The sequence below is a fragment of the Populus alba genome, chromosome 1 (assembly GCF_005239225.2).
Source record: "Populus alba chromosome 1, ASM523922v2, whole genome shotgun sequence".
NCBI lineage: Eukaryota > Viridiplantae > Streptophyta > Magnoliopsida > Malpighiales > Salicaceae > Populus > Populus alba.
In genome coordinates this window covers 54,802,335-54,818,234 of record NC_133284.1, presented here as the reverse complement: position 1 = coordinate 54,818,234, position 15,900 = coordinate 54,802,335, and the positions used below count along the sequence as shown (strand labels likewise).

General features: G+C 34.7%; 1 protein-coding gene across 4 annotated transcripts; it reads left to right on the top strand.

Annotated features, from left to right (window-relative positions):
- Nucleotides 1–1,226: 1,226 nt before the first annotated feature.
- LOC118040171 (probable protein phosphatase 2C 6) lies at nt 1,227–6,242 on the top strand. Of its 4 annotated transcripts, none has more exons than XM_035047049.2 (6): nt 1,227–1,499; nt 1,723–2,022; nt 2,334–2,708; nt 4,565–4,682; nt 4,877–5,100; nt 5,406–6,242. In XM_035047049.2, the coding sequence occupies exons 2-6, from the start codon at nt 1,753–1,755 to the stop codon at nt 5,943–5,945; spliced, it is 1,527 nt and encodes a 508-aa protein (XP_034902940.1). In that variant the 5' UTR covers nt 1,227–1,499; nt 1,723–1,752; the 3' UTR covers nt 5,946–6,242. The 4 variants fall into 4 exon arrangements, with proteins under 4 accessions (XP_034902940.1, XP_034902939.1, XP_034902941.1 ...); XM_035047048.2 differs by having other exon boundaries at nt 1,227–1,615; XM_035047050.2 differs by having other exon boundaries at nt 1,228–1,499; nt 1,751–2,022.
- The last annotated feature ends 9,658 nt before the right edge of the window (nt 6,243–15,900 follow it).

Below are 15,900 nucleotides of genomic sequence, written 5' to 3'. Positions count from 1 at the left end.
GCAATTAAAACAATGAGGACCAAATATGATATAAAAACTAAATATAAGAAAATAATTAGGGACTATGTAAGAAAATAAATCAAGGAAAGAATAAGAAAATAGAAATAAAAAATATAAGGACAAAAATTAGATAAAAAATTAAATTAAATAAAATCTTTAGGGATAAAATTAAAAACAAATAAAAAAAGGAAAAAAAATAGCAATCAAAAGAATAAGGACTGAAATTGAATTAAAATAAAATGTTGAGGGGAAAAAACAAAAAAAAAAAAGAAAATAGTAATAAAAAGAATGTGGACCAAAATTGAAAAAATAAAATTAAATGAAGTAAGACGATGAGGAACAAAATTGAAAAAAAAAACATAAAAACAAAAAAAAAAACTAAGAAAATAAAAACTAAATTGAACATAAAAAAATTAAATGAAATAAAATGTCTATTAATAGAAAGAGAAATTTTAGGACACAATCATAGGGGTGGCGTGAATTTTTAGGCTAAAAGAGAGAAAAAGAAATAAAGATTATTAGAGCTCAACCACACTTTTGTTGTATACACATGCCCTGTCAACATGAAGAGGATGATGTTCCGCTTCAAATGTTATTGTGGATGACTTATTTTGATAACTAGATAGTCCTGCACATATTGTTCAAAGAGCATAGGGATCATTATATGTTGATGCAATTTTTTTTTAATAATATTTTCTAAACAACACCTAGGTCACCCCAAAAATAAAAAGGTAAAAGAAAAAACCAAAAATGCCCTTGACCATGAGTATAATTTTTTGGATTTAAGGGCAATCTCATAATTTTACTGTTAAAAAAAATTAAAATACAAAAAAGTCCTCATGTGCAAATTTATTGGGTTTTTTTTTTTTTTTTCATTATAATTTATTGGGTTTAAGGGTATCATTATAATTTAACTGTGTAAATAATAGTTAAAAAAGAAAGCCCTCGAGCTAAAGTCATATGTGTGTGTGCTGTTTTTAAAGGAAACAAAATTACTTAATTGTGAAAACAAATGTCTGAAGTAATCTATATCTAACCAATCTTATGATAACTAATGGATTCTCTTGGAAAAATAATTTTATCCCAAATTACAATTACAAGCTTTGTAAAATGATAAAATTTAAAATTTTAATAATATTTTGAGGGAGGTTATGTACGTACATGCATACTGTGTTTGTAAAATGTAGTTATTGGTGGTCGTATGTGTTGTATGTATGTATGTATGTATGTATGTATGTATAGGGTGGAAATAGACGATGATGGTGATGATATACCTTACCTAACATATTGGTTTCTTGGTTTCTCCCTGGCCGCTGGCTGGCTCTCTCTGGTCGTTCAATGCCGTTATTTTCATTTTGAATCTGATCAAATCAATCGTCTTCTTGTATATCTGGATCGATGATGATATGATCAGTACTCCCTCCCTTTCCAGTCCAATCCAAGCCAATCGCCTGTACAAATATTGATCTCTTCTTCCACTTCCAGCTACCGCATAGATGGTATTAATATTTGTCTTCCTTAATTTTATCTTTTATCTCTCCTTCTTTTCTTTTCCCTCTTCTTGTCCTCCTCTCCTCTCCTCTCCAGTAAGCTAGCTAGCTAGCTTACTAGCTAGGTACGACTCTTTCTTTCCTTTTTTTTTTTTTTCTTTTCAAAATTGACCCGCTCATGCCATTAGCTGATATTAATCTTAAGTATATAATGCTTTTTCGTAATTGACAGCCATAACTAACTAATTAACTACTACTAGTAATGGGATCTTGCTTTTCCATCATGGGGAAGAAGAAGAAGAAGAAGGATACTGACGATGACCCACTATCCTTATCATCGTCATCAATCACTTCAACTTCTCATCTTTGGAAGAAGAGATCATCATCATCAGCTACTAATGCTAATGCTGATCCAAGTGTGCTCCTTCACATTCCTGGCAGGCTCACCACCAATGGAGCCACCAAACTGGGTTGCTTATATACTCAGCAGGGCAAGAAAGGCACCAATCAAGACGCCATGCTCTTTTGGGAGGTACCTAGTAGTCATTAATAATATTATTACCCTCTTTTTTTTTTTCTTTTTCTTAATTTAAATTGCTACTTCTTGGTATTCCTTTTCCTCTTCTTTTTTTCCCCACAATTAAACCACCCGTTTCTCTTCTTAGTAATTTGCATAAAAAATGCAATTTCTAATTGTAATTCAAACAGTCTCATTTACATTACTCTGTTTGAAAAAAAAAAATTGACGGAGAATTTATTTTTGATTTCTGACCTGGTTGTAGGTTTGATATAATGTTGACTTACTCTGACTGGGTTGGAAATTGGAATGTTTCTCTTCTGTAGAATTTCAGCTCAACCACAAATGATACCCTTTTTTGTGGGGTATTTGATGGTCATGGCCCTTATGGTCATTTGGTCGCCAAGAAAGTTCGCGATTCCCTTCCACTCATACTATCTACCCGCTGGAACTCTGCTCAACACAGCTGCCTTCCAAATGCTCCCCCTGCAGCAGCAACCACAAATTCTGATGAAGCCGTGGATGATGAATCTTTTGATTCTTTGGAGGTCGATGAAACTGGAAAACAACTCCCAGATATGTATCTTCCACTTAAAAAGTCTTTATTGAAGGCTTTTAAATTAATGGATAAGGAGTTGAAGTTGCATCCAACAATCGATTGTTTTTGCAGTGGGACCACTGCTGTTACTTTGATCAAGCAGGTACTTGTTTTTGCTTCATTCTCTATCCATTTTCTTTTCTTTTCTTTTATGATTTTCTAATATTCAGACCCAAATTCTCTATCAAATTTATCTCAAGCTTGAGGATGAAAGTCTAGTTCAAACACTTGCTGGATTTCGATCGAAGTCACTAATCAATTTTGCTCCAAATGTTGTATGCAATACCAATTAGAAGTTCTTAGAAGCATATTTGCTTTGTTAAGTTGTTAACAATCAATATTTTGACTAGTGCTATCTTTGTGTAGATCATTTCCTAGTGATTTAGATTTCAACGGGAAGAATTGAGCCTTTTATTATCTCTTTTGAGCTATGATGATATAAAAATCATTAATATTGAATTAATTAAATCACAGATACATCAAATAACTGTTTATTATTCACCTCTGATACAAGTATCACATGCAATTCGATTTGTTTATGCATGGCTATGTTTCAAATTCCTAAGCATTAATTAGCCACGCAAGATATTTAGAGTTTCTTCACTGTAGTTGAATTGAAGTATAGGTTTACAGCTTTGTTATTTGTAATGTGCAAAACAGTTTACAATTCGTTTAGGTGTTGGAAATCCTCATTTTTGGTAGCATAATTCTGCAGGAAGTCTGAAATTTTGAAGCATAAAAATTGAATTGACAATGAAAGCAACCTGAATAATCACATCCAGTGTTTTAAGCAAAATTTGATTATGAAACCACTAAGCACAAGAGTGTAAAAAGACCCAAAGCATCTAAACCCAAAAAGAACCGTGCCTTTTTCAACAATGCATAGAATGCAGCTACCTTTTGTTTCCCATTAGCTTAGCATGCATCAAAGCTGCCTAGACAGTCCTTAGTTTCCCCCAGTAAGGTGAGCTTTGAAGAGAGATCTTGCTCTTCAGCTTAATCTATACTTGCAGAATCATTGTACAATATCACATGTTACCAGAGTATCAGTAGTAAAACTAGTTGCCATCGAAGGTGCCATCAGTTCTGCTCCATTGACCTTCTAAATCTCACATTATGACAGCATATTTCCACATATTCATTAATGTACAAACCATTTCGTGGTAGAAGCCAAGTCATTGTTTCAATAACAATCTTATCTGAAGTTTGGTCTTTCTACTTATGTAGATATTGCAGAGTTTTGTGAACCTTTATGTTAGATCGTTAAACCATGTTATGGAAATCTAAATAAATATACAGTACACATGGCAATGTTTTCCTGATGTTTGCCTTAACAATACTGTGACCGGGGGCATCTTTTCTACTTTTTGCTTTTGCAAGAAGTTCATGGCATGGGCATTTGTGATTTTGGTGGCAAATACTGGGGACAAAAACCAATTATAGCAGATATGTTGTTAATTCGTTTTAGGAATTCTGGAAGCGAAAAGATTGTGAGGTTCTCTGGCAGAGAATTGAGCTTGCAGTGACATGGTATGTTTAAATGGAGAGGAATATCATGATTATTTTGTGTGACAGAGTGGTTGTTAGGCATCTTTAAGGCTCTCTGCCACTAGCACATTGAGAAGGATTTTCTTGCTGTACTCCCCCTCTTGCCTAAAATGGAACCCACCATGAGAATTATCAACGGGCTCTGTGGAGAAGGGAGTGCAACTCTGGGTACATTGAATAATTCCTCTTCAATTGGAATGGACTTATCCTTTAATTTGATTTGATTTTTCTTGAGGATTTCTTGCACTTCAGAGTGTCTCTGTTTGTAATATCTGTTTTGATTTATATTGTCAACTTGAGAAACGTGACTTGTCTTGTATCTTGTTTAGATTTCCCAAAATGACTGTTTTTTGATATATTAAATTAAACCTGGATCTAACAACACTGCAATGTGAAAATGTGGCTTTTCAGGGCCAGGATCTTGTTATTGGAAATGTTGGTGACTCCAGGGCAGTTTTGGCAACCAGAGACCAAGATGACTCCTTGCTTGCTGTTCAACTGACAGTTGACTTGAAACCTGATTTACCAAGTCTCTCTCTCTCTCTCTCACACACACACACACGCACGCACGCACACGAGTGCACATGCATTCATGTTTTGCCTCTGATTCAGTTTTAAGGAAACAGAAAATAAAAATAAAGAGTCTCTCTGCAATATCATATATTGGGAAACTGCTTCGCATATATATTGGTAGAGCTTAGCAATCTTGTCTATTTGGATTAGGGGAAGCTGCCAGGATCCTGCAATGTAAAGGAAGGGTCTTTGCGTTACAGGATGAGCCAGAGGTTCCACGTGTATGGTTGCCTAACAATGACTCACCTGGTCTGGCAATGGCTAGAGCTTTTGGGGACTTCTGCTTGAAGGATTTTGGTTTAATTTCCGTTCCAGATGTTTATTATCGCTGCCTCACTGAGAGGGATGAATTCATTATTCTTGCTTCAGATGGGGTAATATTCCCTTCTTTCATTTTAATCTACGTGAGAGATTCTTTTTCTTATTCCAGGCCATTTGGCAATTTAATGTCTAAGAAGCATGCTATGTTTCCATGTTTTTGCCATGATCTTGATAGTTTTTGCATTACCACGTTGCTGTCCTACTAATATGAAGCTTTATTGTTACTGGATAATTAGAATGCTGATGGCTTTGCACTTTTATTTAGTGCATTGGACAGAGACTGACCTACCATCATATGGATGAACTCCATCCCTACTTTTCCAATACTGACATTACTATTGCTATGTTAATAACGTAGGTTTGGGATGTCCTCTCAAATAAGGAAGCAGTTGATATTGTGGCTTCAGCCCCTGGCCGTGCAACAGCAGCCAGAGCTCTTGTAGACTGTGCTGTCCGAGCATGGAGACTTAAATATCCAACATCCAAGAATGATGATTGTGCAGTTGTATGCCTCTTTCTTGAACATCTTTGTGCAGCAAATGGAGAGGTAGAAGAGCAGGATAAGAAAAAGATTCTTAAGGAGCCTGGGGAGCATTTTGTGACCAATGAGAACGTTGGGCAGTCAGAAACACAAGATGATTCTTGTGGTCCTGTTTTTACACATTCGAGTACTACACAAAACTCTGATGAGATTGTACCTGTCTCTGAGTCGATGGTTGAAAATCCTTCTGTGAAGTGCCTGGGCCAGTCCAAGAGGAGCCTGGCAGAGTGCATTTCAACTGCAGAGGATGAGGAGTGGTCGGCCCTAGAAGGTATCACAAGGGTTAATAGTTTGCTGAGCCTTCCTAGGCTCTTGGCTGGTGACAAAAGATCAGCCAGTTGGAGAAAATGGATATGAGAAATCTGAAGCCTCTACACTCTTTTAATCTAAGCAAATCTGATTTTGATGACGTCTTTGCAATCAAGCTGATGAAATTTGTTGATTTTGCAACTGTATATAGTTTGAAGTTGCTGGCGACAAATTGAAAGGTCTCCCAGTATATTGAAAAGGGATCGTTTTCTAATTTTAAGTTGGTATTTTCATTAGATCAGGTGAATATCCTACTGAGAAGATTGGCCTCATATTATTCATGGAATATGACCATATGTTGTTTGTTGTACTGCAATCAAATTCATGCTGACTTTTTTCTTTAAATCTTTCTCAAAAAGCTATTTGTTTGTATGTCTTGCTTGACAAATAAGATAATTTAATATATGGAACAACGTCAGAATGTGCTCTGGTCTTTCGTAAATGTTAGTTTGGAATATGGCATGTTCCTTCCCCGCTAGCTAGTCGGGGCGCCATATATGTTTGAAGAATCACTTGCTCTGTTTTAACACAATTAAGAAATGGCAGAAGTTGACAAACAAAGATGTGTGGTATATCTTATGATTTTATTTTTTTTATTTTATTTTCACACAAATACCATGTGTATCCAACTAGTTTTATATATTTCACGTGTTTGAACTACAGGTCCAAAAACTTCACATTTTGCAAGTCAATTTAATTTTATTTAAATTGTTTCCTTTTATTTTGGCTAATCATTCATGTGTCAATATTCTTCAATATATTTAAGCTCAAGATCCTCATTCTCATTAATGATATCAAGGGATATATTATATGAAAAAATATTATCAATAATTATTTTATTTTGATTCCATCTTTTTTTTGGTAGAAACATAATTTATTGAGTTCTCATTTTTAATGTTTTCAAGTACTTGAATCTCTTCTAGAGTTTTATGATCAATTATGTCTATGTCTTTATTTTTCTTCTCAATAATGTCAATTTGATTTTTTGCTCCTTTTCTTTTCCGAGGATTCTTGTCTTTTGAACTAGTTGGTCTACTACACTTCTGACATGCCATAGACTCATTTGTTATAATTTTAGTGGATTGTCCTACTAGAACTTCAATTCGGGCTAGAGCATTTATAGCTGGTATATGAGATTTGGTTACCCCTTTTGATTCAGTGAATACATTCAATAGTTGATTTGCAATGTCTTACAAATGAAATATCTTTTGAACTTATTGTTCATATTGTTTTGTATGAGGATCTAAATTCAATAATGACAATGCATTCCATGTAATATCTTTATCCAGTTGTGTAATTTCTCCCCTTAATGTTGGAAACATAGTCTCATCAAAATAACAATTGGCAAATCGTGTCGTAAATAAATCACTTATTAAGGGTTCATGATATTTAATTATTGATCCCTCAAACCCAATAAAGATTTCCAGCCTCCTTTGAGGATCCATCTTTATACATTGTGGCAAATAAATTGAAACATATACTGCACAACCAAATAAGAAATGTTTGGCTCATAACCAAAAACCAACTGTAATTGGGAGAATTTGTGATACTTTGTTGACCTAATGCGTATAAGTGTTGTTGCATGTAAAGCAACATACCCCCAAGTAGAGACATGATATTTTGTTCTCATGAGTAGTGGTCTTGCAATTAACTGGAGGCGTTTAATAAGTGATTCAGCAAGATCATTCTGAGTATGAACATGGACAATAAGATGTTCAATATTTATCCCAAGTGATATGCAATAATCATTAAATGTTTAGGATGAGAATTCACTAGCATTGTTAAGACAAATAGTCTTAATTATATAATTTGAAAATTATGCTCGTAATCTAATAATTTAAGCAAGTAATTTCACAAACGCCAGGTTATTAGTTGATAATAAACACATATGTGACCATCTTGTAGATGCATCTACTAAAAATTATATAGTATCTAAATGGTCCACATGGTGGGTTAATGGACCTATAAAAATCACCTTGAATATGTTCCAAAAATCTTGGGGATTCAGTCCCAACTTTAGCTTGTGATGGTCTCATAACCAATTTGCCTTGAGAATAAGTAGCACACAAGAATTTCTTAAATTGAAGAATCTTTTGGTTCTTCAATAAATGACCATGTGAATTCTCGATAATTATTCGCATTATTATTGATTCATGATGGCCCAACCAGTCGTGCCAAATAATAAAATTATTTGGTTCATTGAACTTTTGGTTCATTATTGCATTGACTTCGATTGTACTAATACTTGTATAGTACAAACCTAAAGATAAAACAAGTAATTTTTCCAACTCTGAATCTCCTTAATTTAATAGAGAACAAAGCATTATTAATAACACATATTGTTCCATTAGGAAGCATTATATTAGCTCTTTTGGAGCCTTCAATCAAGTTTGTTGAACTTGATATTGTATTCACCTTTTCTTTCATCATTCTCATATTTGAAAAATATTGCTTATGCCTAAAAATGGTATGTGTTGTTGCACTATCTGCTAAGCATATATCTTCACCACTGATATTAGGTTTATTTACAACATGATGTAAATCCATATTCTTTTGATGTGGGTGAGAAAATTTTATTTCTATGTTCTTATCATTTCCTTTTAATGGGGACTGATATAAATCAGCAAGATGTTTGGTCGTAAAACAGGTACGAGACCAATATCCTTTCATTCCATATCGATAACATGCATTTTCTACATTCTTGGTATCTCCACTATGTATATTATTTCCCCTTTCTTGTTTCTCATCATTTTGTGCGAGGTTTGTGAGAATTTAATGAATCACGATCATTATAGTTGCGATAATTAAACCATTTTTTCTCATGACTACCACTGTCAAAAAATCGACAAAAACCAACGGAATTATCAACATAATTTTTTTGTCGGTAATTTTTACCAACGGAAATAATTCTGTCTTTACTTCTGTCGGTACATAACGACCATATTGCCGATGGATTATATAGTTTTTTTGAAAAGTTGCAACAATGTAATGATGTGAATTTTTTTAGATGATTTTACCGATGGAATGACCAAGGGATTCAAACTGGGATCTATGTATAGTGACGTGACACAGTCATCAGTGGAATCACCGACGGGTATACCGATGAAAGGTGTCCATCGGTGATTCCATTGGTAAAAGCCAACATATACCCACTCTGCTGGCACTCTTTTCCTTTATTTATCCTTATTCTTTCCCATCCCAACTCTCCCCTTCCAAACTGCAGCCAACCACCCATCCCAACTCTCCCCCTCTTCTCAACACAAACACCCAAGTTTCTTATACTTTTGTATGTGGTCACACATCCGTTCTTCGAGCAATTTATTGTGGATTTTATCATTTTTTGAAAGTAAATCTATCCTTTTTAGTTTTAACATCTAAATGTCAATTTTATTATTTTATATTTTTTTTAGTATATGTATTTTGTTAACGTATGTACTTGTTTGATTGTTATTTGTCAAAAAAACTTGTAGTATGAATGTATAATTTTGTAGTTGTTATAGTTTGTTTTAGATTTTGTCAAATTACATTTGTTTGTAGATTGTTAAAAATTTATTTGAATTATACTAAATTAGATGTGCTGTGATGAAATAAATAATAGCTTGTTTAACAATTCCATTTTAATTTTTATCAATTCTATTTGAAGTTGTGATTTCCGTAAATTTATATCTTTATAAATTTGTATGGACATTGAAAATTGATAATGAATATTTGACATAAGTGTTTTTTTAGTTTGTTGGGGCAAACCAATATTTCTGTAAATTTATTTACATAACATAGTTAATTAATACATGTCGTCGTCATAATTTTATAGAGATTCGATAGAAGTCATGAATGATCATTTATGGATGTATCGGGACTCACCCCAAGGATTGCAGAGGATGGATTATTGTAATAAGGTTTAGGGTTTTATTAATTTTGCAACATCTATTCTAAGGAATTTTACTAATTGCAGTATTAGGTGTCCATGCAGAAAGTGTAAAATTAAAATTTTTTTGCATCAAGATATTGTAACGATGCATCTTCTAACCAAAGGGTTCATGGAGGATTACCTGTGTTGGTATGCACACGAAAAACTATTTGTTCTTAATGAGAGCATGGTAAAAAGGATGGTTGGGTCAATTTCTAGTGCTAGTAACATGCATGAAGTTAGAAATGACAACAATAATCCTTACAAGAATATGGTTATGAATGCAATGAGAATAAGTGAAGGTAATGTTAGTGAATGTCTAATCATAGAAGAAGAACCTAATATAGATGCAACAAGGTTTTTTGATATGTTGAAAGATTCTAATGAACCATAGTAAATTATCTGCCGTAGCACAGGTGTTCACCATCAAGTCAGATCACAGGTTGAATGAGGCCGGTTATGATAAGATTATTAAATGGGCGAAAAGCATTTTACCTGAAGAAAACAGGCTGAAAGAGAGCTTCTATACTGCAAAGTCCATAATGAAACCCTTTGGTTTAGGATACTAGAAAATTAACATGTGCCCTAACTTCTGCATGTTATACTACCTTGAAAATGCTGAGTTGACTGAGTGCATGACATTTAGGCATTCTCGTTACAAACTTAGAACTAGTAGGGAAAAGACTCTCGTGGCATATAAAAAACTTAGATACTTCCCAATCACATCTATACTGCAGAGGTTATTCATGTCACCAAGGACTGCTGAGCACATGACATGGCACCAATCATATCATGCAATTGATGGAGTGATGGTGCATCCTTCTGACGGTGAAGCATGGACATACTTTAACAGTGTGCATCCTCACTTTTCAGTTGAATCAAGGAACGTGCATCTTGGGTTGTGTACAGATGAATTCAACCCATTCAGGTCATTTGCTACTCCTTATTCTTGTTGGCTGGTCATACTGACGATTTATAACTTGCCACCGAGGATGTGTATGAGGTCGGAGTTCATGTTTTGATCTATGATCATACCAGGTTCGAGAAGTCTAGGGTGAAATATAGATGTTTGTCTTCGATCGTTGATTGATGAGTTGACGTGGTTGTGGTCCTTTAGAGCTTTGACTTATAATATCTCGAGGAAACATAATTTTGTTATAAAAACAACTTTGATGTGGACTATCAATGATTTCCCAGCTTATGAAATGGTTTCTGGTTGGAGCACGCATGGAAAATTAGCATGTTCATATTGTATGGAGAACAACAAGGCATCATGCTAACAAACGGGGGTAAAACTTTTTTTTTTACTATCACCGTCGTTTCTTGCCACTGAATCACAGGTACAAAAAGAACAGAAATGATTTATTTGTTGGCAAAGTTTAAAAGGATGTTGCACCCCCACGTCTTTTTAGTGAATAATTGCATGATATTATGTCAGAGTACGATGACATTGTGTTTGGTCTCTAATCAGGTAAGAAAAAGTTTCATGGTTTTGGTTTGACCCATAATTGGATAAAGCAAAGTATTTTTTGGGGGTTTCCTTATTGGAAGACCAATCTTCTCCGCCATAACCTTGATGTCATGCACATTGAAAAGAACGTGTTTGAGAACATTTTCAACACTGTCATGGATGTGAAGGGGAAAACAAAGGACACCATCAAGGCTAGATTAGATTTAGCATTGTTTTGTAACCGAAAAAATATGGAGTTGGTTTGTGATAGGTCACGGGTCGCAAAACCAAAAGTAAGCTTCGTGTTAGAGAAAAACGCACAACTACTAGTCTACAGATGGCTTAAGAGTCTCTGTTTTCCTGATGGACATGCCTCAAACATATCAAGGCTGGTTAATATAGAGAAATACAAATTATATGGATGAAGAGTCATGACTGCCATGTGTTTATGCAAACACTCATCCCATTAGCTTTTCGTGATTTGTTGCCAAAGGGGATATGTGATTAATTCACGGAGACCAGTCATTTCTTCAGAGATATATGCTCTAGCAAGTTGAATGTTGCTCATATTAAAAGGCTTGAAATGAATATCGTCGAGATGATATTCCCTCTGTTATTTTTTGACTCATTAGAGAATCTACCTGTACATTTACCGTTTGAGGTAAAATTTGGAGGACTGGTCTAGTAGAGATGGATGTATCCATTCGAGAGGTTAAATATTACAGTTGCTATGTAATTCATAATTAAATATATTTTTTTGTTTTTTTAATTGATAATTTTTTATTAATTTTATATATGCAGGTACTTGTTCAATCTTAAAAAAAAAAGGTTAAGAACAAGGCGCGTGTTGAGGTGTCAATATGTGAGGCTTATATTGTTGAGGAGATTTCAACATTTATCTCATACTATTTTCGAACCTCATTTGAGAACGAGGATCAACCTTGTTCCACAACATGATGATGGTGGTAAAGTGCCTTCAAGTGGGAACTTATCAATGTTGATGTTGACGCAGAGGAGTTGAATATTATTTTGAACTCTAGTGGACTAGAGAATGTTGATGAAGAAGATTTTTGTACCCTCAAGAGAGCTCGATGTCTTGACGACCCTTCCCGGAGCGGGGAATAGATTTTGGGGTCTTTGTTTTGTGAAAAAGGGAGTCGCTACTTAGTATTATGATCACTAAGAAAACCTAACTGGTCTTTCAAAGATTCTAAGGCAAGGGATTGGTTGCATAAAGGGAAGGTTTTAGCACCCCTAGTACGCCCTACCTAAGGTAAGTTGCTTGGTGTTTAGTTTGTCTTATAATTGCTATGGTGTTGATGTTCTCTAATCCATTAGTTTTATAGGATAAGTCTGCTCTAATGAACGAACTTGGGTTCAAAGTTTAAGGGAAAGAACCCTTGGTCAATACGGATCATACCTTTAGATGTCTATAGAGTACCAAAGAGAAACGGTGCAGATCTCTTGAAGTCTATGTTTGATTTGAAATAAATTCAGAATTTATGAATTTAAAGACAACTAAGATAGAAATCTAAGGAGATTTAATGTGCTTAAGAGCTCATTTTCCCTTAGTGTTTCAAGTGTTCGTGACTCGTAAATCGCATGGAAGAGAAAAAAACTAAGTTATAAATCTAAGGAAATTCAAAGTGCTTTAAAAGCCTATTTTTGCCTTAGTATTTCATATTTTCATGACTCATAAATTGTAGAATCAAAATTTAAAATGTCCCCAATTATAATTTAGGCTTGTTCCAAGGATGTGCAATTAAATTGTTCTAAATACAATTTAAACCTACCGTCTCTCACATTAATAAAACTAGAAAAGCTAAACCAGCCTTTTAACTCAAAGCCTAAACATGGCATGACCCATCATTTTCGACAAAGAGGAGCAAGTCATATACACATGGAAGCTAAACATTTGAAAACCAAACCTAATACATAAAACATTGTTAACGCCCACCCTATTTCTAATCTCTGCTACTACCATGGTTTGTTTTATACAAAAATGAAAGAATCGAAAGAGCATGCTTTTCATCATGTATATCAAGGACACTAAAACATAAACAACAAATCAAATGGGGAGTTATCTCTCTCTCAAAGAAAACAGGAAGGAAAGCACACTCCAGAATCGGCCGAAACATCACCTCAATTGAAGAGGACCTTCTCTTGTTTTCTTTTCTAAATGAGTCGTCGTATGAGTAACCCAGTATAAGGGGAAAAAATGCAGCTCTAACATAAATAATGAGCTAAACTCAAAGGTATGGGAGGAACAGTGGGCAAGCCTACAACTCTATTGCTAAGATGGAAAATGAATGTCCTAAACAGAAGTAGAAAATAGATTTTGAAAGGAAAAGATGACCAACCAAACAACTTTATATATGTTAAAGAAAAAGAGAGTCAAGACTCATACCTGCGGGTCTTGCATGTTTGAATGCAGAAAATGAGATACAACTGGTGGACAAACTTCTGCCTTTTTAATTACCTCTGATAACCAAAGCAAGCCTTCCTTTCTTTTGCTGTTGGGAGCTTTTCAAAAACCTCTTAAAGTCTTTGTAAATCCTAGTTTGACAAGGTAGAATAGACTCAAGGTAATCTCCTCTCATTCTCCTACTCTCAGCCACCTCTTTGTTCTCTCGGTTTTTTTTTCCTTTCTTTCTCTTATTTCTTCTCTGTTTTAAACTCGTTCCCTTTCTATTTTTAACTCTCTCCCTACCCTTTTCCTCCTTTTTTTCTCCTCCTCTTTTTCCCCTTTTCAGCTTGTTTTTATAATTGAGCAAAACACTTGGAGGCTAACCTAAACCCCTCTCTCATCCCAACCGTCCCTGTTAGGGAATGAATTCCAACCCTTAGATGATGGCGAGGCTCCCTCTGCGTCCTTTCCCCCAGCTGGCACTGAAGGTACAAAGCCATTTCCTTTCGTAGCTACCATCCTAGCATGAAAAGGGGGACTGTTTTGTGCAGTGCAAGGATGGGAGAAATGCAAAAAATAAAATGGCAGGAAACAGTTGTAGAGGAGGGAAAAGGTTGCAGACGAGGGTACAATACTATGCTCATTAATTCAAAATGGGGTTGTTTTAAAATGGTGTCTCCTTGCTTCCCCAGTTGAAGAAAGGAAAAACAATGCACATTAATGTGTAGAAGCCATGACGGCGTCATTTGTTGATGAAACGCAAGGCAAAGGTAATTGGTCTACAAATTAATCATGTCCATGTTTTCCATTTCTTCAACACCCAGCCAAATTTCTTCCAATTTTAATCAGCAATTAACTCCCTTATTTCAGTCTTTTTTTTTTTAAATTCAGTTCTGCAAACTTGGGGGGGCAAAATTCTTCCTGCAGCAGAAAAGTTTTGCGGTAGAATTTTTGTTTCCTTATTAGATATTCAAACGTGAATATCTTAAGCTTTTGATACCAAAATCAAGTGATTCAAAAACCCAAATTCATCTACACATGTAGGACTATAACTTTCATGAGGATTCGAGGTGAGATAAAATCATTTTATAGAAAAGAATTGGGCTGCAATCTGGTTGGTAAAAATGGTCTCTTGATCTGATTCAAAAACTGATAAATGTAGAGCATCCCAATATGAATGAGAGTATAACCTAAGAATAAAGACCAGCACAATCATGATGGAAGCACAGCCTTTAGTGCAAAATTTGAGTCAGAATCCTACTTACGGCAGAATTCTCCACTTTCATTTTGAGATATTCAAACGGGGATATCTTGAGATTCTGATATCGAAATCAAGCAATTCAAAAATCAAAACTCATTTATGCGTATAGGACTACAACTTTCATGAAGGATTAAGAATGAGATAAATTCATTTTGAAGTATAGAAATTGGCTGCAACCTGGTTGGTCAAAAAGGATCTTCTGATCTAATTCAAGAAACTAACGATGCCAAGCATCCGACTTTGGTTGAGAGTCTGCCATAAGAATAGCGAGCCCTAGGACCCAATAAAGGTGTAGGTCAATTATTTAGCATGTCATGAGTGACATAATATAGCCGGGATGGTCAGATATTGCATGGAACCAGATCAGAATCAAAGCCTAAATTGGAACAAAAAATTACGACAACAACATAACCAATTTTTTAGTGCAGCTTTTGAGGGATTTATCTAACCTTAGAGACTAGATAACAAAGGAATGAATTTAGGATTTTAAAGACTCCTAATTAGCCTAAGAATCCTAATAATTTCAGCAGCAAAGGGGAAGGATAAGGAGAGCAGATGCCAACTGAAACATGGTCTGAAAAACATTTCATTCTCCTTTGTTTTTGTCAATCTCCTAGCAACCTTGAACTAAACTCCTGCCTTTAATTTAAAGGGGATATACGTCATCTCCATTAGCACGTATGGCTCAAAAAATGAGTAACAACAAAGATGATAATCACATTGGAGAGTGCAATGAAGCTGATAACAATTCAATTGAGGATGAAGATGAAAATTCTGACTAAATATGTTATAAAGCCTTTTTTTATATAATGTAATATTATGGATGATATTTTGGAACATGAAATATTTCTTTTATAGTTGTTTGCTCTTGTTATTGTGTTGTGCATGCTGTAAGTTTTCAATTCAAGCTTTTATGTAGGAGGATAGACAGGCAATACAAACAAAACACATAAAAGCTTGACACAACAACGACGAATA